Source organism: Xyrauchen texanus, chromosome 33 (genome assembly GCF_025860055.1).
Source record: "Xyrauchen texanus isolate HMW12.3.18 chromosome 33, RBS_HiC_50CHRs, whole genome shotgun sequence".
Lineage (NCBI taxonomy): Eukaryota > Metazoa > Chordata > Actinopteri > Cypriniformes > Catostomidae > Xyrauchen > Xyrauchen texanus.
In genome coordinates, this window is record NC_068308.1 from 31,824,886 (window position 1) to 31,851,334 (window position 26,449).

The following is a 26,449-nucleotide window of genomic DNA, read 5'->3' on the forward strand; positions in this document are numbered from 1 at the left end:
ATTTGACACAAAGATGCGCATTTGACAAAACGTGATTATATTTTGAAGACAAGAGGAAAGAAAAGCTGCCGATGCGCGTCTGATTTAATGTGTGCGCAACAAAAGATCTTCTCCAAGACATGCACATTCATTGAGTTCTGGGCCTCATTTCCCAATAACTATCTTAGCTGTTAAGAGCATTTTCTCAGAGCGATTTTATGAATGTACTTTATTTTTTATGTGCACCCAGGGACAAGGTGTGATATAGCACCCGCCACCCGCAAAATGCAACGAGACTCCAGTTTGCGAGCTCCTCGTTCAAATGTATTTCATGCGTGAGTAATTTTGCTCATCTACCCACAACAGGTGGGTGACCTGTAAGACACACACTTTATTAACGAAAGGGAACTTATTTGACTTATTTATTATGATGATTATTATAATTATCTTTACATTTATAATTGTCTTTAGTTCTTAATTTGCACCTGATACCGCATACTGATAATTTGTTTGGATTTGGGGAGGTGGTTGTATATAAGATTCTTTAATCACGCCATTATTTTAATTGCTTTTTTCATTTAGTTTAAAGTGCAATTTCAATTTAGAAATGTCTTTTATTTAAGTTTTTCGTGTGTAAATCAATTTATTTAATTTTTAAAGCAAAATCAATCATGCAAAAATATTCACCAAATAATCAGATTTCACGATATTCTGAATGCAATTATCATTAAAATATTTTCTACATATCGCCCAGCCCAAAAGCGAAGTTAAATTTTTCTTCCATATTGCAACATGTTACCTATTAATGTTTGCATGTTGTTTTGTTTTTGAGTAGTCTATGGGCAATATAAACATTTTATTTTATTGAAAAATTTTGTTTTTAAAAATAGCAAATGATTAATTTGTGGTATGGCCTTTTCGAAAAAATGCATCAACCAAACATTTTTAAATAGGCTCTAAGTCAAGTCAAGTCAATTTTATTTGTATAGCGCCTTTCACAACACACATCGTTTCAAAGCAGCTTTACAGAATATCAGCATTAACAGACGATAAAACTGTAATGTCTATAAAGTCGACTAATCATCATTGTGTAATTTCGATAAAATACGATTTTTAATAGTGTTTAAAAATAATTAAATGATAATTGTATTAATAACCCCAGTGAGCAAGCTGTAGGCGACTGTGGCAAGGAACACAAAACTCCATAAGATGTTGATTAATGGATAAAAATAACCTTGGGAGAAACCAGACTCAATGTGGGGGCCAGTTCCCCTCTGGCTAACATTATGAATGTAATGTAAATATTAATTATGTATAGGTAAAATCATGGTTTAAAATTATTAAACTAAGTGTTAAGGGTCAGTGATTAAACATCGATTGTGTTTGAACTGTAAGATTAATGACCAAAGTCTTTGAAGTCCATCTTGATTAATTGCAGAAGTTCACATAGATGCAATTGTCCTTGTTAATTGGCTGATGAAGGCTTTTGTTGGCAATAGTTAGTCTAAGCATTTCATTTCAGGATCGTAGTCCATAAATAGACCGAGGTGATGCAGGTTGGAGTTGGCATCATTTCATCCTCTGAAGTCCGTCATAATAGATTGAAGTGATGTTTGGCTGGCACCGGCTGCATTTAGTCATCATCATTCTGCGACATGTAGCAGTGGAGTCCAACATGAAGCAGGAATGGTGCTGGATCCAGCCGGTTCTGGTGACCTCAGGATAGGAGTCCTGAGGTTGAGACAGGGAAACAAATAAAAAGATGTAAGCGTAGATGCCATTTAATTTATTGCAGAGTAAGAGATCATGCTCAATGTTTCTGGTTTCTGGTTCCGCAGACCCAACTAAAGCAGCCTAATTGTGGGTTGGAGGATAAATTAGGTGTATGCCTGGCTAAATAGATGAGTCTTTAGTCTAGACTTAAACTGAGAGAGTGTGTCTGCATCTCGAACAGTGTTTGGGAGACTATTCCATAGTTTAGGAGCCAAATATGAAAAGGATCTTCCTCCTTTAGTGGATTTTGATATTCTAGGAACTATTAATAGGCCAGAATTTTGCGATCTTAATGAACGTGTTGGAATATAGCGTGGTAGAAGATCGCTTAAGTACTTTGGAGCTAGACCATTCAAAGCTTTGTACGTACACTGTAAAAAATTTCCCCGTTAATTTACAGTAAATTACAGGCAGCTAGATTTACCTGTAGAATGCTGTAATTTTACAGTGGACCTGCTGTAATCTGAAACAACAGTTTATTACTGTAAAAATTTCCCCGTTAATTTACAGTAAACTACTGGCAGCTAGATTTACCTGTAGATTGCTGTAATCTGAAACAACAGTTTATTACTGTAAAAAATACTACAGTACTGTGCTGTAGAAAATATAGGCTGCACAGTATAATACTGTCAGGTTTTCGGCTGCCATTATATTGTTATATTACTGTTCCTGCTGTAATCTTCACAAACTATGAAACATTTTAGTACTCTAACATGTGATCTTTACATTTACAACTACTAAAATCTGACAATTTAAAATGTGCATTCTAAAATAAAAAACACGCTGAAAATTGCTAGCAAACAAATGGCTCAAACAAAAGATGACCTTAAAACATGCTTTTATTAAAGCTAATAACATCTTCAATGAATTACATTATTTCTGCTTCACCAGAGAAACTGGGTAACTCAATACTTTGATTTCACATAAACATCTGCGACCAGAACAGAATGCTGTGATGTCACAAACATTTGGTTGCAGAACTCAATGCTGTCACTATGTAAACATCTTGTTACAGAACTCAATACTGTACTGTCACAAACATCTGGTTACTTAACTCAATACCGTCACAAACATCTAGTTATAGAACTTCATGTAAACATAGTTGGACAGCACAATGCTCCGACTTCACCTGATTAAATAAAGCCCCACTCGAAGTCTATGAGGTTTTTTAAGAGGGTGGCCACATGCAAATTCACAGTGGTTGCCTTTCTCTGGACAAGCTTCCCCGTCTTCTTGGACACCACCTTTGCCTGGCAAGCTTTTGTTCCTCTCTCGGGGTTCACACCAACAAAGTGTCTACAATGTAATTACAGAGAAATATAATATATTAGGTGAGGCAAGTAAAGATTAATTGCACTTTAGACATACAAAACACAATGCATTCAGAATATAAATATTCTAGGTTGTTGCCATTATGGCAGTATTTGCATCATGTTTAGTTTAAGTTTGATCTGAGGCATTTGGAGACCTAAGTATTTTAGAGTAATGAAGACAGCATTAGGCTATATATCTTTGTCAGTGGTGTTAAAGGGATAGTTTACCCCAAAATGAAAATGTTGTCATCAAAAAGAAAGAGAAAGAGTTTCTTTCTTCTGTTGAACACAAAGATGATATGTTAAAGAATGTTGGTAACCAGACAGTTGGCAGTTGACCATAGTAGAATCAAAAAATACTGTGGAAGTCAATGGGTCAACTGTCTGGTTACCAACATTCTTTAACAGAAGAAAGAACCTCATACAGGTTTGGAACAACATGAGGGTGAGTAAATTACCCAATTGTCATTTTTGGGTGAAATCCCTTTAAGCAGATGGATTTTTAGGACTTTGGTCTGAAAATATTAAGATAAAAATAAATGTTACAATGCTACCCCTAAATGAGTTCAGAACTGTATTTTAAATGTAAAATAAAATTATTTCTTTATTTCTCCTAAACACGCAAGTCCCTTAAAGCAACTAATTATGTTAGTCGACTGGATTGTTCAGACTGGTCATGGATTTCTACAAACGGCTGGTGCAACGATAGGTAATGTATGGCATCAAATGGTGGACCAACAGTGCAAGTGCATAAACACAGCACGCAAGTGAATTACAACAGTGTGAGCACCGTGACAAAGCTGGCATGTAAAATGTAAACATGCAGAACACTCAAAGGACAAAAAATATGATTGTGCGCACATATTAACAAATAACAAAGCCGTGAGTCCTGACAGGTTCCACACACACGAGTTCTTATTTTACATGCAGCTGAAATCTTTGCACACAAGTCAGGTTTGACACTCAGGGCCGGGGCCCAAACCTTCCTGTTAACAAATGCTATTGGCTGCTGGCCAAATCGCAGCTCCTCTTATTTTGATTGGCTGCTTGTATGCCGTGAATGCGGTCCTCCTGTTGCGATTGGCTGTTTTGGCCCTCAAAACAGAAAGCGGGATCTGGGATGACAGACTGTAAGAAGGTAAGTTTTCTTTCCAATTTCATGTGTTTATCTATGGTGTTTATATGTAACGGGTATAACAATTATACTGTTAAATTTATGTATCATTTGGGTAGAATTAACACAAAATTGTTCATTTACATATGCCTGACGTATTAAAAATATATATATAATTCCGTCGATACAATGATGTCTTTTGACTAGCTATTTTTAGTTAACATCAAGAGGTGTCGTGTTACTTTATCTATGTTACACAAGTCAATTATGTAAAAATGTCCTAAATATTTAAATCAATACATGCAAACTTGGGTCAGCCATTTTAGAAGAATCAGGTCAAAAGATATCATTGTATCGATGGAAAAGAAATTGTAAAAAATACATCAGATCAATTTTGTGTTAATTCTACCCAAATTATACATAAATTTAACAGTACAATTTTTGTACCCTTTACATATAAACACCATAGATAAACAGACGTATGAAGTTGGAAAGAAAACTTACCTTCTTACAGTCTGTCATCCAGGATCCCGCTTTCTAATTTGAGGGCCAACAACAGCCAATCGCTGCGAATCAAAATAAGAGGCCAACAGCCAACAGCATTTGTTAACAGGAAGGTTTGTCCTCGAGTGTGGGATTTGAGTGTGGCATGTTTACATTTTACGTGCAAGCTGTGTCAGGGTGCTCAAATTGATGTAATTCAGTTGTGTGCTGTGTTTATGCGCTTGTGCTGTTTTGTCCACCATTTGTCGGCATAGAAATGAGAGAGAATTACTCTCTCTATTCAAAACATGCAGCATGACAATACATTTGGCCTGAACCCAGTGCTACGTTTGAATGCACGTGCAAACATAAACTTCAAGTCACTATCAAAAGAAACTACTGTAATCATAAAGTCAATATAGGAACAAGAGAAAGTCACCAATTTAACATTCCTGAACAGAGATGATAAGAGGGACTAAATGTCTAGCAGAGGATTTACCTTTGAACAAACTCCAATGTCCTTGCAGCTTCTTCTTGGTACTGCAAATTAAAGACATAGTAGGTGGCAAAAACTGCAGCCAGGCCAGTGATGAAGGTCTGTTGGATGCCTTCACAGATTACGTTGTTTTCCACACTGATCATCCAACCTCCTACAGTGACTTCATCCCCAGCAACTGATTCAGACAACAAATATAGTTAATGTCCCGAATCAGTATCAAATATGGGTATGAGTGCCCTATTACTGGCTAAAACACACACAATTAAATTGAGCAGTATATTTTTTCTCTATGTACACTGAGTATCATAAGTTATACTGCTGCAAATCAATACTTTCCCAATGACCTTTGAAGGCTAAAACAACAATAAGTTACACTTAAGAGCATAACAAAACATAAGTTAAAGGGTTAGTTCACCCACAAATTTAAATTATCCCATATAACTCACCCTCAAGCCATCCTAGATCTATATGACTTTCTTCTTTCAGCCAAACACAATCTATGTTAAAAAAATATAGATCTTTTTTTTTATTCTGATTGTGTTTGGCTGAGAGAAGAAAGTAATATAGATCTAGGATGGCTTGAGGGGTGAGTTATATGGGATAATTAAAATTTTTGGGTGAACTAACCATTTAATGAGATTAATACAGAAAGAGAGCAATTACACAGTAGGTTCTATACTTCACAGTAAATTTTTTGTCACATTGTTTGAAAGGGCATGTAACTGTCTTGCCTTCGGTAAAATGACTTTTCAGATGTAAAAGAAGACCACGGATATCCTCACACTTACAGCTGCACAAGTCAATATGGCATGTTAAATCACCTAGACTATCTGGTTTAGTCCTATTCTTTCCATATTTATGGCCCATAAGTGTGACACTTGAAGGCTGAAAACTTAGAAAATGTTTGTGCGCATTCAGGGAAACCACACTTAAATGATGCATTCGGCAAAAAAACTATGAGCTCGCATGTGCCTGACATACGCAAATGTGTTGCTGCATGTTTTAGCACAAATGTTGCAAGTTATCATTTTTACACTACAATCCACAGACCTCCAGTGAAAAATAATCTTATATTTTAACTCAGACAATCTTTAAGCTCTCTCTAGGAATAGTAAAAGTGTTGCGTAAAACTGAGGCAACTGTTAGCCTCATTGATTTAGTGCACATTTCAATAAACCCTACAACAAATGGTAAAATAAAGCACAATCCCTGACGTAGATTTGGTAATCAAGTAAATATCACAGGATAACACTTTTATCAGTTTGTGACTTACCTTGATAAATTGATGAAGAGTAGATGAATGCAGGTGAAAGCTCCGTCCACGATCTGTGCTGGCAGGGTCACAGTCGGAGTTCAAATCGTCTTTCTGAATTGAATCGTCTTCTTACTCGTTCTTCTCACGTAATAAAATATTGAAGTAATGTAGTTAAACCTTTAATGTAGCCTAATGTTAATTATTTTTTACTGTGCACATGGTGATGTAAATCGATGAGTTGTGATTTTCCTGCGAGTTGTGACTGTGAGCGGGCTCAAGTACGTGACTAGACTGAAAAAAATACTGTATTATCCCGTAAGACTGAACAGTAGCTTGCCATTATTATTTTGCTTGTAAAATTCAGCGTCATTTACAGTATTCAACTGTATTTATGAATAACGGTAAATTACTGTTCAAAATTTCCTGTATTTTTACAGGATTGTTTTACAGTGTAGTTAACAGAATTTTAAAATCAATACGGAATTTAACAGGTAGCCAATGTAACGATGATAAAATGGGGCTAATATGATCATATTTCTTGGTTCTCGTCAGCACTCTGGCTGCTGCATTTTGAACCAATTGAAGTTTATTTATTGATCTTGCTGGACATCCTCCCAGTAATGCATTACAAAAATCTAGTCTTGAGGTCATGAACGCATGAATTAGTTTTTCGGCATCAGCAACCGAGAGCATATGCCTTAATTTAGCAATATTTCTTAGGTGGAAGAATGCTGTTCTACAAACATTTGTAATTTGATTTTCAAAGGACAGATTGGTATCAAATATAACACCTAAGTTCTTCGCTGTTGAAGATGATGTAACAGTACATCCATCTAGAGTCAAATTATATTTTAGCGGCTTATTTTTAGAGGTTTTTGGTCCAATAATTAGAACCTCTGTTTTGTCAGAATTGAGTAGAAGGAAATTTCTGGCCATCCAATCTTTTATTTCATTAATACACTCTGCTAATTTTGAGAATTGTGAAATCTCATCAGGTTTTGAAGAAATATAAAGTTGTGTATCGTCAGCATAGCAGTGGAAACTTATTCCATGATTCCTGATAATATCTCCCAGGGGAAGCATATACATGGAGAAAAGCAGAGGCCCTAAAACTGATCCCTGTGGCACTCCATATTTTACTTTTGTTTGGTTTGACAATTCCTCATTTACATAGACAAAGTGGTAGCGGTCTGCTAAATATGACCTAAACCATGCTAATGCCACTCCACAAATTCCAACATAATTCTCTAGCCTATTCAAGAGAATGTCGTGATCTATCGTGTCGAATGCAACACTAAGATCTAAAAGCACTAGAAGAGAAATGCAGCCGCGATCAGATGATAAGAGCAAGTCATTTGTAACTCTGATAAGTGCAGTCTCTGTACTGTGATGAGGCCTAAATCCTGATTGAAATTCTTCATATATACTATTTCTCTGTAGAAATGAACATATTTGGGAGGATACTACCTTTTCTAGTATTTTTGACATAAACGGGAGATTTGAAATCGGTCTATAATTAGCAAGTTCTCCAGGATTAAGTTGTGGCTTCTTAATTAGCGGTTTGATAATTGCCATTTTAAAGTTTCTTGGGACATGTCCTAAGCATAGTTAATGATATTAAGAAGAGGTTCTGATATTACAGGAGATACCTCTTTGAAGAGCTTAGTTGGTATAGGATCTAACAAACAAGTTGTGGCTTTTGATGTTTCGATAAGTTTTGTTAGCTCTTCATGACCTATGATAGCGAAGGATTGAAGTTGTGCATCTAAGTGAATACAGGTTCCCGACACCTGCATTATACGGAGGTAAGATGAAAAGAAAATGACATCGAAACTTTTCTGAAGACAGTCAGTACCCTTCAGAGATACATTTATATAAAATAGTCATAAAGGCATTGCATTCAAGGGCTTTAGTTAAAGTCTTCAGAAGTCATAATCACTTCGAGAGCACTTGGATTTCGTCACGAGTCATTCTGTATATTTTATACTACTTGTCATGTTTTAAATAAAGTGTTGTGACTGCAAATATGCCTGTTATGTTTTTATACTGCCAACAAATGGTTATGGTATATTGTTGACTGTTGAGAGAAGGTTTAGAAAAGGCACACACATTTAGAGGTTAATTGTCGGGTCATTTCAAACTTGTCGTGCTATAAAACATGAGATTAATTGTGAATCATTTTGACAAACCTCAAACAATTTCATTTTACATATTAATCTTTCTGGATAATGAAATAACAAAATTATTTACTTGCCTTTTGAAATTCGAGGTTGTGGTGGTGACAGATAAATATCGTGTTCCCAAAATAAATTATTTTGGGAATACGATATTTATTCTGTCATGTAACTGAGTCCCCCACCTCTGCTTATAACACACGCAAACCAAATAAAAACTCCTGATCAAGAACTGCCAGTGTTTCTTCTGTAGTAGACACTTACCTGATGAAAGATTTTAAAAAGAAAATTGGTAGGGACAAATTTGGCCAAGGCTAAAAGTGGTAGGGACATGGCCCACCCGTCCCACCCATAAATGACGCCCATGAATAGAGCACATCTCCAACATTTCCAGAAAAGAATAGCAGGAAAAGAATGAGTATGGCTTGCGTAAACCTTTTTAAAATAATGGCTTAACCAGAATATAGCAAGCAGAGACCCAGAGACCCTTTAGCAGAATTGCAATGTTTGTTTAAAATGACACCTATTTCATAAAATGGTAGAATAAAAGACACATATCAGTAGCCGACACTCTGAACTGTATCACAAAAACAGTTTTGGAGGGGGAAAAATTGCATATTGAATGTCACAGCTTGCTAAAGTCACCCAAACAAATTCTGCTTAAAAAAAAATCAAGGTTTTTAAAATCATTGGCTTTATATAAATCACTTTCAAGGAGGAAAAAGTTTACATATCATCAATATCAGTGCTTGGGTCTCTGCGGATTAGCCTAATATAAAAATTATGCATCATTGACAGTGAAGGTGTTTTGACCACTGACAGGTGAGCATTGAAATCTTGGTTTTAAGTTGTTATAGTGAGTATTTTTTATCTCCTTTCAATCAGTGCAGGCTGCCAGAATGTGGTAATTTACATAAGAAATATATGTTACATAATTCAGCTCTGTTTAGTGGGCGGAAATGAGGAAAAGTAATACAGTACGTCCATTACACCTACTCATTCGTTTCATGCACCAAATGTCCTCTTAAAACAGAATACCAATCAGTGCAAAACATAATTTAAAATCTTGATGTAGAAAAGATATCATGTCCCAAGGACGGGTCAATAAGCTTTACCCTTATACTGTAAACACCCAGGACACTTTGTTCTCAATATGATCATATTACCTATAGATTCAGCATCTAGATTTTACCGGCAGAGTTTAAAATTTGATACATGGTCGGGACAGGCAGCCAATAGTTGAACTTGTATCTGTGATCAGAGACAGTCTAGAAAATGCAGACGCATCCTAAATCATGTTCTGTCCCAGAGACTCTATAATGGTCGCTATAATGTGGTTCTCGCTCTCGGTGGGGTGCGTGGTGAGTTGTGCGTAGATGCCGCGGAGAATAGCGTGAAGCCTCCACGTGCACTATGTCTCCACGGTAACGCACTCGAAGGAGGTAGTTTATTGTGACTATCATAGGATGGGCTCTTGCAATTACAGCAGTGTAAAGTATAAGATATACTGTATATGTATGTTCTTGAGTTGTGTGAATATGAGAAATGACCAGAATACTAATGGCAAGGAAGGAAAGGAAGTTTAAGGGATTTTTTTAAGATGGGCTGTTGACTTAAAATGCTATTAAATAAACTAAGCAAAAAAAGAAACATCCTCTCATTTTCAACTGCTTTTATTTTCAGCAAATTTAAGATGTGCAAAACAACTAAGACATAAACTGAACAAGTTTCACAGACATGTGACTAACAAAAATTGAATAATAAATGTTGGGGGGGGGGGGGGTGCATCTCCTCCTCATGGACTGCACCAGATTTGCCAGTTCTTGCTGTGAGATGTTACCCCACTCTTCCACCAAGGCACTTGCAAGTTCCCAGACATTTCTGGGGGGAATGACCCAAGCCCTCAGCCTCTGATTCAACAGGTCCCAGACGTGCTCAATGGGATTGAGATCCAGGCTCTTCGCTGGCCTTGGCAGAACACTGACATTCCTGTCTTGCAGGAAATCATGCTCAGAACGAGCAGTATGGCTGGTGGCATTTTCATGCTAGAGGGTCATGTCAGGATAAGCCTGCAGGAAGGGTACCACATGAGGGAGGAGGATGTCTTCCCTATAGCACACAGTGTTGAGATTGCCTGCAATGACAACAAGCTCAGTCCGATGATGCTGTGACACACAGCCCCAGTCTCATTGTAAAGATAATATCATAAGATATGGTTTAAATGGTTATTGGGGTTTGGGGGGAAACTCTGTAAAAACCTCGGTCAAAACCTTCAGTTGAGGTTTGGGTCTTGGTTAAGAATTGGACTTTGTGGTTAGGTTTAGGTTTTAGTAAGGGGTTAAACATTTTTGTAAAAGCCAGCTCATATGCTATCAGCATTTTGTATGAACTATTATTACAACTTATAATAAGACACAAGAAAATGCAAGTACATCTGGAATTTCATGATGAAGAAGGTGTTTATTTTTATCATTATCAACATTCTTGATATGCCTCAATTAATAACATCATTCAGTTTGGGTCGTAGTATGGAAATATAGCCTTAGTATGTCCATAGTGTTGAATAGAAGATAGGAATCTGGTTAAATGAAGAATTATTTTGATCAAATCAATAATTATAATTATTAAAAAACAAAATCTGTTGTCTCAGAAGATGACACTTAACATGACACTATGATTCACAGGCTAAAGTTCATTTAAATAGTCTCCAAAGCTTCCTTGAGTAAAATGTCTACAAAGCAGGTAGGTGAATGTAAGTAGTGAACTGAATTCTGGTTCCACTTTACATTAGGTGTCTTTAACTACTATGCAATTAAGCATTTGATACAATGTACTTATTATGTTCACTTTTGTTATTATGTTGCATTGTATTTACATTTAAAGTACATGCAATTAATTACATTTGCAGTTTCACTGTTAATCTTATCTCTAACCATTGGTAACCCTAACCTAACCCTTACCCTAAAACCTAACTCTAACCCCTAACCCTAACCCCAACCGCAAATGTGAATCTTGTGAGAGTTACACAGTAAATACATGATATTGTTTGTATTTTAATGTTAAAACATAGTAGTTAAAGACAGCTAATATAAAGTGAACTGAATTTGTTTTTTTGTGGTGAAGTAAATATAACAGAACATCTTAAGGACTTTCTACACTGAATTAGTTAAAAGGTGAACTTGAAATTGTTAAATAAATTCTACATTGGTCTTCAATTCAAGCATGTAAAAACAAATGCTCTAGATTATGGGTAAATATTTTTCATGATTGTGTGTTATTTTTACAATGGGTTATCATGTTCCAATACCACTGTAGAAAACCATGTCAGATTTATTTGCTAATTTCAGTAAATTTCACTAAGAAACTTTTTCTAAGTTGATGTTCCCTGCATGCACCGGGCTTGAATAATTAATGAGCATTCATGGTTTCACTGTTTGTAAATATATTTACACAGTTTTTATGGTTGATTTTGGTGTTATTTTCTACTCTAACCATTCTTTATCAGAGAAAAATATCTGTTAATACCGTCATTGTGTTTTGTGCACCAAGTGTTGAGGCCTGCATGCACGGCTCTGTATCTTGTTACAACTGCCAGTCATGCAAGAAACTTCCCTGAAGAAGGCTTACATATATCATGTGAAACATGATTAAAAATGTTGTGCAACATAATTTCTTGAAAAGCCTGTATTATTTTCTAAGGGTGTCACAGCTATTCCAATATTATGTAACACACTTGCATGTACTACAAACTGGCTTTTGCCCAGTAATTGAACAGTGCTGTTCCAATAATTTACAATAGCCCAATACATTTTCACAGCCCTAACACAATGGTCTTCTTTGTAGGGTGTAGGTTTATTTAACTAATTTTATGTTAGGTATCTCCTGTGCTTTGGTCATTTGTTGACGTAATGGGCACCTTCAATAACGCTCCACAAGGAACTTTGTAGCTCAGTATTACATATTGAAAAACTTATCAGTGGTATATGTAAATCTCATCACTGGTTACGGAGGAAGGAATTTTCCATCCAACAAACTTCCCTTAGGGAAGTTGTCCTCATGATGTCCCTTTGACCAGGTCAGATATAAAATGAATACATTTCCTTTTATATTGATTGTAATTAATTTGAGTTTAATTAATTTGCTGAAATTTCAACATGTACGTTAATAGGCAGAACATTCGATTTGCAAACAGTTTGAAAAAATGTAGCAATGAAACAAAGCGCATTTCATGGTGCAAGAGTACATTTCACATTGAAAATAAATACAAGGTCAAAAAAACAATGGAATAATCATTGTTTCTTTTTTTTAAACTGATGTTGCACTAATTGATTGTGATTGCACAACATTATTAACATTTTATATATTTAAATTAAGGCTTATTTATATGTATGGTGTCACTACACCCAACTTGATTGTTTATACAAGTGATAGAAGCAGCATTTCTCCTTCTACACGTTGAGAAACAGTAAATAAGAGCCAATTAATTGTACAGTTTTTTTGATGATCTGTGCTTTTTTTATTTTGTCTTGGTAAACACAGCGGTAGCATTGCTGTAGTAGACTATACAATCACTGGTGTCTGAACAACAATTTTTTATGGTGTCCCATGAATAAAGAAGCCACACATTGTGATGGCTTTAACTGTTCAACACGGTCATCGTGAGATAACTCGACACATTGTCTGTCAATGGAGCAAACTGACAAATCGTTTGCCAGCTACTTGAGTTCGCGCCAGTTGGCTCACGCAGCCGAGCACGGCAATGGAAATAAATCACAAAATCTTAATTAGAAACACGAGAAGAAAAAAAAGCTGGCGTCAGCTGATCACTGGGGTCTTCTGTGGAAATTTCCCTATGGTGAGAAAAGAAGACAAATCAGTTTACATCTGTCTCAAATATCAGGACAAACCATGTTTTAAAGGAATAATTCACCCAAAAATTTAAATTCTGTCATCATTTACTCTCATGTCATTCCAAACCTCTATGACTTACTTTCTACAGTAGAACACAAAAGCAGTGTTGAAGAATGAGGGTGAGGGTCTGTCAAGCTCCAAAAAAATAACAAAAATCACAATGCTAATATAGTCCAATTTCAATTTCAGTCCGTTTCTCTCACAAAGCTATTGTTTGGCTTCAGATGTCTAGAAATATACTGCATAAATTGTATGGACTACTACTAAGATACTTTTAAGGTGCTTTTTGTACTTTTTCGAGTTTGACAGCCTTTCAATATATGGAAAAGAGCAGCACAAACATTCTGCCTAACATCTCCTGATGGAAGATAGAAAATCATTTGGGTTTGAAATGAATTGAGGGGGATTAAATTATGACAATATTCATTTTGGGGTGGATTATTCCTTTACAAAATTAATGTTTTAAAAATGCATTTTTTCCAACAGTGACACATCAAAACATGCCATGAGGAAATTAGTGGGAATAAGAGGACATATGTGTGTTCTGTGACAGAAAGGTAAAACAAAAATTAAATAATTTTTGAAAAAGACAGAAAACATACAGTTCAATTTATTAGATCTGATTTCTTCTTCCACCCCTCACACCTTCCAAAAAAATCAAGTACACAATAATGATTAATGAACATCAATCAAAATCAAACAAAGACACAACACTTAGTGTGGCCTTTAAGTTCCACCATCCCAGACAGAAGGATACAGTGTCACCAAGAGCATTCTAGAAATGAAAGCAAATCTTGTGAGAGTGAATGGCAAGGCAAAGAATTTCCCACAGCAATTTGTAATAGAGAGAGCCAATAAAGCGAGAGGCACCAGAAGACAGAGGCATTCGAGAAGAAATTTCAGGGTCAGGTACTTACTCTTGAAACAGAATGATGACAAAGGGAAATATTGTTTGTGGGATTATACAACAAGCCAAATTTTCATTGTCAATGTAAATTGTATGAACAGCTTGACAAATGTGCTTGTGGGTGAATCTTACAAACATTGTGCAGGTAATATTTCACAGTCCTATGGTTAGGTTATGCAAAATAATAATGATAATTAATATAATTATAATATATAATTATACACCAATCACCCACAACATTGAAACCACCTGCCTAATATTGTATAGATCCCCCTTGTGCCGCCTCAGAATAGCATTCTTCTCACCACAACTGTCCAGAGTGGTTATCTGAGTTACCATAGACTTTGTCAGTTCAATCCAGTCTGGCCATTCTCTGTTGACCTCTCTCATCAATAAGGCATTTCCATTCGCAGAACTGCCCCTCACAGGATGTTTTTTGTTTTTGGCCTTGTTGATGAGAGAGGTCAACAGAGAATGGCCAGAATGGTTCAAACTGGCAAAGTCTATGGAAACTCAGATAACCACTCTGAACAATTGTGGTGAGAAGAATTATATTCTGAGATGAGGGTTGGCGGCATGAGGGGGACCTACACAATATTAGGCAGGTGGTTTTATTGTTGTGGCTGATCAGTGTATTTAGGACTGTGAAGATTTTACACTGACATTCCACACTCAAATTCTCTTCATTTTAATGCATCTTTATTTTCATGCTTGAAATGGAAATATTGTCACAATGCAAATGCATATTTTTATGCTATATATTATTTCCAAATTTATTTGGGGTGAAATAAAACATGTTCCACATATATCATGATGAACAGCGGTCACAAAGAAATAGACCAAAGCCCTGCATGCACACTGAAAGAGAGGATTAACCACATATAAAAGTGAAAAGGCAGACCATAGACAGACCGGAGAGACCCAAAGCAGAGAAACACTATAATGCTCTCCACATACATTTGAATATATTTCTCTCATATCATCAAGTTGTGATGAGGGGCTGGTGCGACCGCTCTGGGCTGTGGGGGGAGTGCCTGTGGACGCTCGTGGAATTATAATGCCATGTGATTCCGCCTGTTGCTAAAGCCAAAAACACAAGTCAAAATAAATGTGGCAATGTCCACAGGTGAACACACAAAAGCATGAACAATGTTCACAACATTGAAAGCAAGATGTACATGCAGTAGGTTTGTTTCTGTGGAACTTGGAAAATGTGTGAGTTTTACTTTATATTTGTTTGTGGCCAGTGACCAGAAAACTTGGTGGTTGTATGCATAGTCAAAACAGTAGTAAAATACAGTATGTGCACTCACATTCCCCACTCCTTTGGTCATGATGGCTAGCTCTGTTGGCTGGTACACACCACTTCGGAACTGGCCATTATAGCCACTGTATGGCGACACAGGCTTATTACCTGAGAACATAACATGTTATAAAATAATTGTATTAAAGTTTTATATATATGAATGTTTCTTCAGTTTTTTTTAGAGGTGAGACACTTATAACTTCACGATCGATAGAAGGAACAGACAATTATAGAAAGAGAGGGGGCAAATGGGATCGGGACATGACACAGGGCAGGTTGGGAATTAAAATAACTCTCTTAAACACTATAAAACTAGATATGATAATTACATAAAAACATAGTGTGATTGTTAGTAGTAGAGATATTTATAGTCAAACAAAGGGACCAGGACATTTTTTTTTAAATGTATTCTAGCAGATAATTCCAGACCTACAAAAATCTGCTAATAACATATTGAAGGCAAAGAGCAACAATAAAATTCCAAATATTGTTAAGGCCAAGATGGATCTCAATAATAGTGTCATCTGTCATAATGATAATGTAAGATATGCACTTTGTTTATCATAATGTCTTAAAAATCACCTCCAATTATCTTGAACACCAGATATGCAAGCCCATAAACCATATGACAAGTTGTTGTTTCATCATTTAGATTTGATAAGGTAGGACTAATGCAGTCAGATAGAAATGCCCAGAAACACTGTTTAAACTGTTGCCACACCTCGGTCTCCGTGGATACATGCTAATGTTAACACATGCTCCAGGATCTCTACTGAGAGCCAGAAAGGTGTAGTATGTAATCATATTCATGCCAGGTTGGGAAAGTTAAATTTCGCTCTGGGTATTTACTCATGAAGTATGGGTTCTGTAAATTCACACACACCCTTTTTAATACAATGAGTGCTGAGATGAGGAAGACAGTCCAAGTCTTCAAAACATTCCTTTTACTGAACAAAACCACAATAGCTATGCAAATATTGATGGACATGAGTAAAATGTCAGACACTACGGTATGCTATTGAAAGACGATTCAATACATGTAACAGCTCTTTGAGTCAGCTATTGGTTGAGTAAATATGGTTGGATATTGTTGATTTACAATGGAAAAGTTTTGAACCAATATTACAGAGTATATACAGTTATATAAAATAGTGGATACCCAGGTTAAATTCATGGGAATCAAAAGGCAGCAAAGATATTTGCATGTTTGTGTGGAGGAAACATAAGCAAGCAGGTGCAGAGAGAGAGAGAGAGAGAGAGAGAGAGAGAGAGAGCAGGGATGGATAGATACAAAAAAAGTTAAAAAGATGGCGGGAGGGAGAGATAGAGTGAGAGAAAGGAGAAACAATGAAAAGCGGAAGAGAGGACAGAGGAACATTGTGCACTATGTGTTACAGTCAGATATATATGACTGGAGCGGATTCAAACATCAGCATATCAAATTCAGGAGTGTAAGCAGCAGTTATTGGTGAAATTCGGCCCCATTTCCAGCATGGTCCAGTTGCTTTGTCCTCTCTCAAAGTCACACGGATCCTCTATTCTGAGAGTATGTTAATACATGCAGACATATTGTGTTTCAGATCTATTACCCACATTTATTTTCAATCTGTAAATTCTGGGGCAATATTTAAAAAAAAAAAAATATTGTACTTTTTATTCCCTCTATCACTTTGTATTAATATATTGTATACTAATTGCACTTTATTAGTTTTAGTTGTTTCTGAAGAGGCAAGTCATGGCATGAACTACAATAAAGATGCAAGGTTACGTAACTGTACTGCATAACAGCACTCGACTCACCCCTCCTTTAAAAAAAAAGCAGCAGCAAAAATCAGGGTTACAGTGAGTCACTAACAAGGTAAGTGAATGGGGACAATTTTTAGACGATTTATTAGGCAGAAATGTGAAGCTTATTATTTTATAAAGCACTAATATTTATTCTTCTGTGAAAACTTGTGTATTACTTGAGCTGTTAAGTTGTTTAAATTGTTGTTTTTACGGTCATTTTTAGGTTTTATGGAATTACCTCATCATGGCAACAAAGTTGTAAAATTGTAAATAACTTTACACAGAAAAGGTTAGGAAGTGATTTTATCAAACTAAAATCACATTAAAGGGGACCTATTATGCATGATTCACTTTTACATGGTGTTTGTACATAAATGTGAGTCAGCAGTGTGTGTACACAACCACCCAACAATGTTAAAAGTCCACCCTAATCCTTTTTCTTTTATTTCTATTAATCAAATACAGTGTGTCAAATGAATGGTTTTCATTTCTGCTCTAGCGTGACTTCCACGACTGGTGACAGACTCCACCCTATTATCATACATATTCCCGAGAGATCTACACATAGTCTGTAAATTTTTTCCATGCTGGAGCAGATACAGTGAGAAGAATAATGTCTCAGCATCGCAAGCGTCATAAGTGTTCTGTTGTTGGCTGTAAAATTGAACATAAGAGTCTTCATGTACTCCCAGCATCAGAGCCACTGAAGACGCAATGGACAAGTTTAGTTTTTGAAGGAAATGTGCCCCAAAACATACAATAATTTGTGTATGTTTGTGCAAATCATTTTACACCGCACTGCTTTGTTGTCGCACTTTATATTTTGTGAATGTTTGCAAATAGCCTTTCCGAATGTGCTTGTTAACTGATTCTATGGCTAATGGAGCTAAAGTTACCATTGTCTCTGATTGTATTCATGGAGACCAGAGCTATGTCAAGAGCGGGGAGCAGCAGCTCATTCGCATTTAAAGAGACACACACGAAAACAGTGTGTTTTTGATTCCACCCAAAAAGAGGCATATACAACATGGTATAATAAATGATTTGTTGGGTATTTTGAGCTGAAACTTCACAGACACATTCTGGGGACACCTGAGACTTATATTACATCTTGTAAAATGGGTATAATAGGTCTCCTTCAACACACACACATTGTTTTTTATTCATGTAATGTTTACAGATCGGCCCCATTCACTTCCACTGTAAGCCCCTTACTGTAACTGTGCTTTTTTTTGTTTTTTAAGAAAAAGAGGGGTGAGTCCAAATACATTCATGTGGTAATCAACATTATGCCACAAAATCTATCAATTGAGTCTGCCTTGTTTTGAACCCAGAATATTCCTTTAAATATTTTATTACCCTGTTTTCGCACTGCATGTAAACACCTTTACTGGCGTTCTTACCGGCTTATCCAATGTGCGCAAGCCTTTGTTTTGACGTCAAAAGCAGACCACAATCCAATGCGTTCAAATCCCATACAAATTCCTTGCATTGTCGTTTTTTTTTTATAAGCTGATTTTCAGTAGTTATCAAAGTAATGATGTGCATGTAAATGCACTCAAATTTTTCCCACAGTTAAAAAAAAAAAAAAAAGGATTTTCATGGTATATGCAACTTGTGTTTTTTTCCCACATACTAAAATAAGCTCTTATAGTTTCTGCCTTCAATACTGTCCAACTTAGATTTATACTGATAATTTAGACAAAACAAATAGTAAAAATAAATAGTAGTTTGCAGTTTGATACCTTCAAATCAAATATGCTACTCATTTGAGGAAAATAAAAAAAACACATAAGCTTTTTTAAGTAGTTACCTGCATTTGGCTCATCCATAGAGAAGGCCTTATTTTCCACGTATATGCTTTGCTCCTTCAGAATGTTCTCGTACCCTCTACTGGGGTACAGATTTTCCTCAAGAGCTGAATCTTTATCTTCATCACTCAGGCTGCACACCACTGGTATCGTTTGTAGCAGTACAAAAACCCACGCGTTTGACACCAGTGCAATTGCCAAGGTGGGGTCATCCCATGTTGGCCCTCCATGCTTTGGGTTCCCGTACACATACATGACAATCCACGCCACCCAGATGCCCACTGAAAACAGTCCTGTGGCCAGGATGAAGGCTCCATCCTTGTGCCAACGCTTGTGCTTACCAGTCAATATTGGTATGGATGCGATCACAAAAGCTAAGAGTAGATTCAGCACATATATGAGAGCCATAACGAAATCCTGATTGTCAATGTTACAAGAAATAGTATTTGTAGGAATCAGGTTTCCATTAGCATCCGTGTTTGTGGGGTACCGTACAATTGTAATGATAAGCCATTCAGTGTTGATGATAACTTCCACCAGCCAGAGGCCCAGGGCCCCCAAGCACCACACCCAACCTCGGGGCCCCGAGTTTCTCCTGGCCAGTATGTTCAACCTCACAGCTTGCATTAGGAGGCAGGAGAAGCATCCGGCAAACAATACGCCAAACAGAAAGCGTCGGGTCGCACATGTGGCAAAGTTCTTCCCCACAATGAAGGCAAACGTGAGGGCAAACAGTCCAAACGTGAAGATCAGGAATCCTACATGCAGTCCCATTGAACTGAGCCATTTCCTATCAGTGACGAAGGGAAGGCTGGCCAGCAGAACAATCATAAGAATGAGAGTGGCTACCAAACCAGCAGCTGCAAACGCCTCTACTACAACACCCCAGACTGCGCTCAGGTCACAGAGGTTGAAATACAGCGAGTCAACATTAGTGCCACAGCCCCTGGGTATCGATGTCTGTGCCTGTGATCCAGGCAAGAAGCAAATGGCAATTAAAAGTGAAAGATAAAGATGGGATTTGGAGATGAGATCATCCATGGTTTCCTGCTCCTAAGAATCAAGATAGAAAAGGAAGAATGAGCACGATAAAGAGTTACACCAAGAAACTTTTTACCGCTCTTCATGACTCTGACTCCACATCCTCCCCTTACACACCCAGTGAGGGAGTGGCAATGTCAAAACGTCACAGTAGTTCAGGCAATACCAGGGTGGCCAGCCCTGGCCGTTACGTTTGCTCTCTGAGAGCAGAGATTAGTCATTTTCAAAAGGAATTTCTAAACTTGGAAGCTTATCCAATTCTGTTTGTTAATAATTAACAAAACTTTTAAAGAATATAGATATTTTCTAGTTCCAGCTTCAAAACCTTGAGATAACTAGAGTTATTAGGTAGTAAAAATAAATGTAAAATACATCTCTTTAGAGTGGATGAACAATTTGAAGCATCTTGGAGGCAAATTAAATTTTAACACCAAATAATCAAATTTACTCTAAAAGTGACAGACAGACAGGAAAGTAAAAAAATAAATAATAAAAAAAATAAGAGTAATTTAATCAAGCTCAAGTCGTTCCAACCAGACTTTCTTCCGTTGAACACAAAAGGAGCTGTTAGCTGAATGGACAAAAACATGCAATAAAGATAACTAGTTACTGAGGCTAAGATTTAGCTAAAAATCTCCTTTTTTGTCCCACAGAAAAAAAGTAAAAACCACATGAAATGGAGTAAATGATGACCGAATTTTTGGGTGACATATCATCCGGGATAGGTTTTGGGAGAATCACCCAACCAATGGATTACTTATAGTTGTCTTTGCATATTAAAGGAAGTTTCCGGGTTCAATAGAAGCTCAGTTGAAAGCATTCAAGACTGTCAACTCGCTCTTCATTTATTTAATTGAAAAAATGAATAAATCAAAACAGCAAAACCCCTAGTATACTTTATAAGAAATCAAAGAACAAAAAGGTGCGAGTTTGTTTCGGTGGTTCTTAACAGCTCGCCAGTGAAAATTTTGTACTGGATGCTAAACAAAAGATGCCATCATACAGCCATTGGTCCATGTCATTGGTAGGTGTGACCTGTTCAGATTAGTCAACATGAACACACCAGCATGCAGGGTTATTAGTCAGCTGGGGTGAACTTGCACACTTCTGTCCGATTATTTGAGTAGAGACATTTTCCAAGAACATTTCATGTTATTTTTTGTTTAATTAAGTCAAAAAAAGGAATCAAATCTACTCAAATACTCTTGAGTGCCCATTTACTCTGTTTTTTTGATATGTTGGTTCACTGATGTGCCATCTGCAGCAGAAAGCTATTGACAAATTTACATTACAAATGCCTCTAATCATCATACTTTTGTCTGTATTCTGCTCATTAACACTTTTTATACACCCACCTTTGCAGTAGTATCAATGTCATTATGTATTACCATGGTGCACTTTATGGCCGCTATATCATGTTAGCCCATTAGTGACATGTATGAATGTAAACATGACAAATTACACATTATAAACTACATATATTACATTAAATCATCATAGAGTGGTTAAAACAGCTGCTTCTACTGATATCATGTAAATTCTACTCAGAAAATGAGGCATGAAAAAATTGATAACACATTTTAATGTAACATTGGTTAAGGTTTTACATGTAGTCTGGAGCGTCCTCATATTTAAATGCTCCTCTAAACGCCTCCCCTAGCGGCGTGGCTGAATGTTCGCAAACAGTATACCATTGCTCAGCTGTTTTGAACTTCTTTTTGGCTTTGAGTGAAGAACAAGAACTTTGCAGTGAGTACACAATGGATGTGAATGGGGCCAGTCTATAAACATTCAAATACACACTGTTTCAAAAGCATAGCCACACGACGTAAACATAAATATGTTAAAATGATTTTAGTGTGTTAAAATCCATGTTCTACATGATTTTCTCTTTATAAAATCTCTTATAGTGTTTCCATGCATTGCATTGTCATGGCAGCGTAATATTGTAATATTGGATAAAACTTTAAACTGATATGGTAAGCAAGCGATTTTATCACAATAAAATAATGTTAACACGTATAATGATTACGGCTTGTGGCTATATTATATAAAATTCTGTAATTTAACATTTATGGACTGGCCTTCCTGTAACCACAATTTTCGTTTGTGGTAATCAACGTTATGCCACAAATGCTGTTGACTGATCTTGTATTGAACCCTAGAAGCTGGGACAGGAGAAGTGCTTTAACACTGAAACAATTACACACTTCAATTTACAATAGTTAGAGCTTGCTTTTCTTTAAGGGATCTGGTCCAATCTGGAAAATCTCTGTATCCAGTATAGAAGTATGATTACCTAAAATAAACACACGTCATTCTCCTCAGTATCTGGTTTATTGCCCAATATGTCATTTCCGATAGCCCTGTTAGTAAGAAAGGGGTGTGTGTGTGTGTGTGTATATATATATATATATAAATGAACAACGCCTTCAAAGATAACCACACTGAATCTGATTCCACTGACTAAAAGGACTGAATGTAAATACAACTCTCATAGCAACAGGAAATAAGACCGTTACCTGGTGATGTCCCTGTTCCTTTTTAACTGGTTATACCTGTTTGATCACATTACACTGATTTCATTACTTAATCAATACTTTCCCTTACTTATCAGAGTATACTCTTTCAGAAAAAACTATAGGACAGTTTGCTCTTGACTGAAGCTAGTTGTTTTCATTTCAGAGGTATAAAAGATATATAAATTCCACTCAAATGGTGGCTGCAATTAAAGAGATTTCAACATAATATTCACAAAGCAGAACTTGAATGTTTTAATCTAATGAGACTTCCTGCACTGAAAGAACATTGGCGTTCTTTGTATATCAACACATTAGAGGAGGCACACAGAAGCTGAAAAAGCTTGCTGGATTTCTGGGCACCAAGGCCTTTAAATAAACAATGTCATGGTCTGTGTTGTGTACCTGAAGGATTGTTGGAACTAACACTCTCAAGGAGTTTCTCTTAATGTTATATTGCTTCGGCAAATGTCCAGCATAGTTTTGGGGGAATTTCTGTGAAGTCTGTGAGTTTACACTATAAAGTGTCTCTAATCATTAAATGTGAATTAATAAAACATTCACGAGCAGACTGAATATCTGTGCAAATCCAGCTGAATGTTAATCGTCGCTTTCAATTCATCATTCATTGTTTTCAAGCCAAGATAGTAATGCACTTTCTGCAATACTGCCAGTGAGGACTGTTTGTATTTGTTTTTAACACTTAGTTCGGGAAATTCATCATTTATAATCCATAATTACAAGAGATAAAAGAGATGTATACAGTTAAACAGTATTTAAAACCTAAGCATTATCAACCAGTATGATTGATGCGCCATTTTTAATAAGACTAAGGTGAAAATAAGCAAATGCAACAGATAAGGCAGGGCTTCCCAGCATGTTATCTTATCAAGGGTACATCAATATCTGTTTAAAGTCACAACTGGTGGCAATATAATTACATAATTATATTTAGTGTGATGGAAAAAGGATTTTGTTGCATTTATATTTATGCTGGGGAGAAAGTTTAAATATAGCCTATACAACCAATGTGTGTGTGTTTTTTTTTTTTTTTTTGACTAATCTAAATAAAATCAATAAACAAGTAAAAAAGAGACAAATGTAAAAAGTAACATGTTAATTTGGAAGGAGCTATTGCAAAGTGGCCAAAAATTTCCACTTCTCTGGGTAGGCCTATAAATGTGTTGCAGACTTAACAACAAAAATAAATGTATGAATATTGAAAAAAATAATTATGTTGAAGTATTTAGCATGTAGAAGATAAACTGAACAATTTGTACAATTTGGCACCTGAAATTCAAATGAGTCTGTGTTGAAACCAGTTCTACACTGTAAAGTGTAGGTCTAAACTTGCACCTAATTCTCCACATTATTCTCCATCTGTCTTTGGAAATTTCCTTTAAACACAATCTTTAATAATAAATTGACAATCTAGATTACACTGCATATTTACTTGAAAACAAATACAAAACACATACAATCAATCAATCAAGATGGAGATGTACTATACACAATAAAAGTATTAAATAAGACATTTTATAATAACGTAAACATTTAAGTTCTCATGTAAACCCACAAGTTTAACAAACAAACTTTGACATACAGTCGTTTGAGCCAATCACATAATCGAATCCGTTACGACGCACCAATCAGATCGCAGCAGAGGCGGACCTTCGTGTCTCTGTGACAGACAGGGCGACTCACCTGAGCAGGTGAACAAAGATTTCCTTCATTAGGCTATAAAAATAACGGGATTATTTGACAGATAACGCAGAAATGTACCTATAATAATATTATTTTACATACAGACGTTTGCTCTTGGTCAACACAAACCTCAAAATAAAAAGGTCACTAACCAGTTCTGACATTGTCACCACTTACATGTACCAACAAAACACAATGGAATATTTGATAGGCTTGCACTCTGCTTTTGGTTCCGAATACAAATTAACATGTAATTTGTATCCCGGTGAGCCGTAAACCAAAGGTACAGTAAGATAAATCACGAAACCAAACCATTTCTGATTTTAAGCTAATTTAAAGTGGAAACCCGATAAAAAAAATAAAAAAAAGAGAGAGAATATACTCACGTTTTGCAATGCGGTGAAGATATGGTGTCGTTTCTATGTCAATCTTTGGTATATGAGCACAATTTACCCGTTCCAACAAGTGTATGATAACATATTAGATAGACATCGCGACGCCAAACGTGCCAGAGAGGTGAGGTATTAAACCCTGAAAAAATAACAATGTTCCCTTTGTTTTCCAGCCAAACAGACCTTCGAAAAGCTTCAAGGATAGTCGAGGACAAACACTCTGCGAGTTTTGATTGCTCTCAGCCTTCACTGATGTGACTCAAACTCTCAGTTTCTTGCGCGCGTGCACGCTCACACGCCAGCCTGCACGTCCTTCTGGATCGCGCCTGCTGTCACTGTCGCGAACGCGCCTGCTTTCAATAGGCCTATCTGGAAAAACAGACGGAGGAAAAAAGTAGCAGAGTAGCACCTCAGTGTTAATGGTGGAGAGTAAGTGCTTTGTCATCAGAATTGTGAATCGGACATGGCTAAAACATGAATAAACATTCTAAAAACATGGCTTGAAATTGTGTGTGCGTGTTTTCACTTTCCATTTTCTAGCTATTTAACTAAAGCAAATTGTAAGCATGTTAGAGACATCAGTAGAGACACAATTTGCCACAAGGGATGAATATAGTATCTATCTATCTATCTATCTATCTATCTATCTATCTATCTATCTATCTATCTATCCATCCATCCATCCATCCATCCATCCATCCATCCATCCATCCATCCATCCATCCATCCATCCATCCATCCATACATCCATATTACAAAGTAGTAATGTGAGGCCACAAGGCTGCATAACTCCAGCCTACACAGGTAAATCTGACAACTGCCTTGTTTCTTGTTCTTCTATATGGTTCACAGCCTGAATATAAATGAGAAGACAATCTGGACTTTTGAAAGAAAGCAGGCAGAATAGCTGACCAAATGCAATCAAGTCTTTCCATGCTTTGATGGTCTCTTTTAAAGTATGCTCCCTCTCATATAATATACTTGAAACACGTTTCCATTTCTATAATTTTACATATCTTTACCACTTCATTGTTTTGATGTAAAAGTGTCATCAACATTCCATGTATACAACAAGTATTTTAGTAAGAAAAAGTTAAACACTTCTCACTTTGTGAGAAACATGACTTTGTGTGTCTACATTGCCATCTAGTGGCAAATCATTATTGAAAGTGACTGCTATCCACCCTGTAGTAGTAGTAGTAGTAGTCTTTGTTAAAGGTATTGTTCACCCAAAAATGAAAGTTCTCTCATCATTTACTAAAAACTCTCTCATCATTTACTCACACTCTTACCATCCCTGATGTGTATGACTTTCTTTCTTCTGCTGAACACAAACAAAGTTTTTTAAAAGAACATCTCAGATCATAGGCTGCAATGCAAGTGACTGGTGAAAAAAAAAAATTAAGCTCCAAAAAGACCATAAAGGCAGCATAAAAGTAATCCATAAGACTCCAGTTGTTTAATCCATGTCTTCTGAAGT

The 26,449-nt window shown here is 36.3% G+C and overlaps 1 protein-coding gene across 4 annotated transcripts; it reads right to left on the reverse strand.

Moving 5' to 3' along the window:
* Positions 1-10,373: 10,373 nt before the first annotated feature.
* On the reverse strand, positions 10,374-25,263 carry LOC127626961 (G-protein coupled receptor family C group 5 member C-like). Of its 4 annotated transcripts, XM_052103127.1 has the most exons (6): positions 24,964-25,263; positions 19,316-20,366; positions 15,722-15,822; positions 15,366-15,488; positions 14,104-14,146; positions 10,374-13,440 (listed from the first exon to the last, which is right to left on the reverse strand). In XM_052103127.1, the coding sequence occupies exons 2-5, from the start codon at positions 20,352-20,354 to the stop codon at positions 14,141-14,143; spliced, it is 1,269 nt and encodes a 422-aa protein (XP_051959087.1). In that variant the 5' UTR covers positions 20,355-20,366; positions 24,964-25,263; the 3' UTR covers positions 10,374-13,440; positions 14,104-14,140. The 4 variants fall into 4 exon arrangements, with proteins under 4 accessions (XP_051959087.1, XP_051959088.1, XP_051959085.1 ...); XM_052103125.1 differs by lacking the exon at positions 14,104-14,146 and having other exon boundaries at positions 10,375-13,440; positions 15,366-15,482; XM_052103124.1 differs by lacking the exon at positions 14,104-14,146 and having other exon boundaries at positions 10,378-13,440.
* Between the last annotated feature and the right edge of the window lie 1,186 nt (positions 25,264-26,449).

Coding starts and splice junctions, on each gene's coding strand:
- LOC127626961 (XM_052103124.1), bottom strand. CDS start 20,354: ATGGATGATCTCATCTCCAAATCCCATCTTTATCTTTCACTTTTAATT. Junction 15,823..19,315: donor TATGGATGAGCCAAATGCAG/GTAACTACTTAA, acceptor TTATGTTCTCAG/GTAATAAGCCTGTGTCGCCA. Junction 15,489..15,721: donor TGACCAAAGGAGTGGGGAAT/GTGAGTGCACAT, acceptor TTTTGGCTTTAG/CAACAGGCGGAATCACATGG.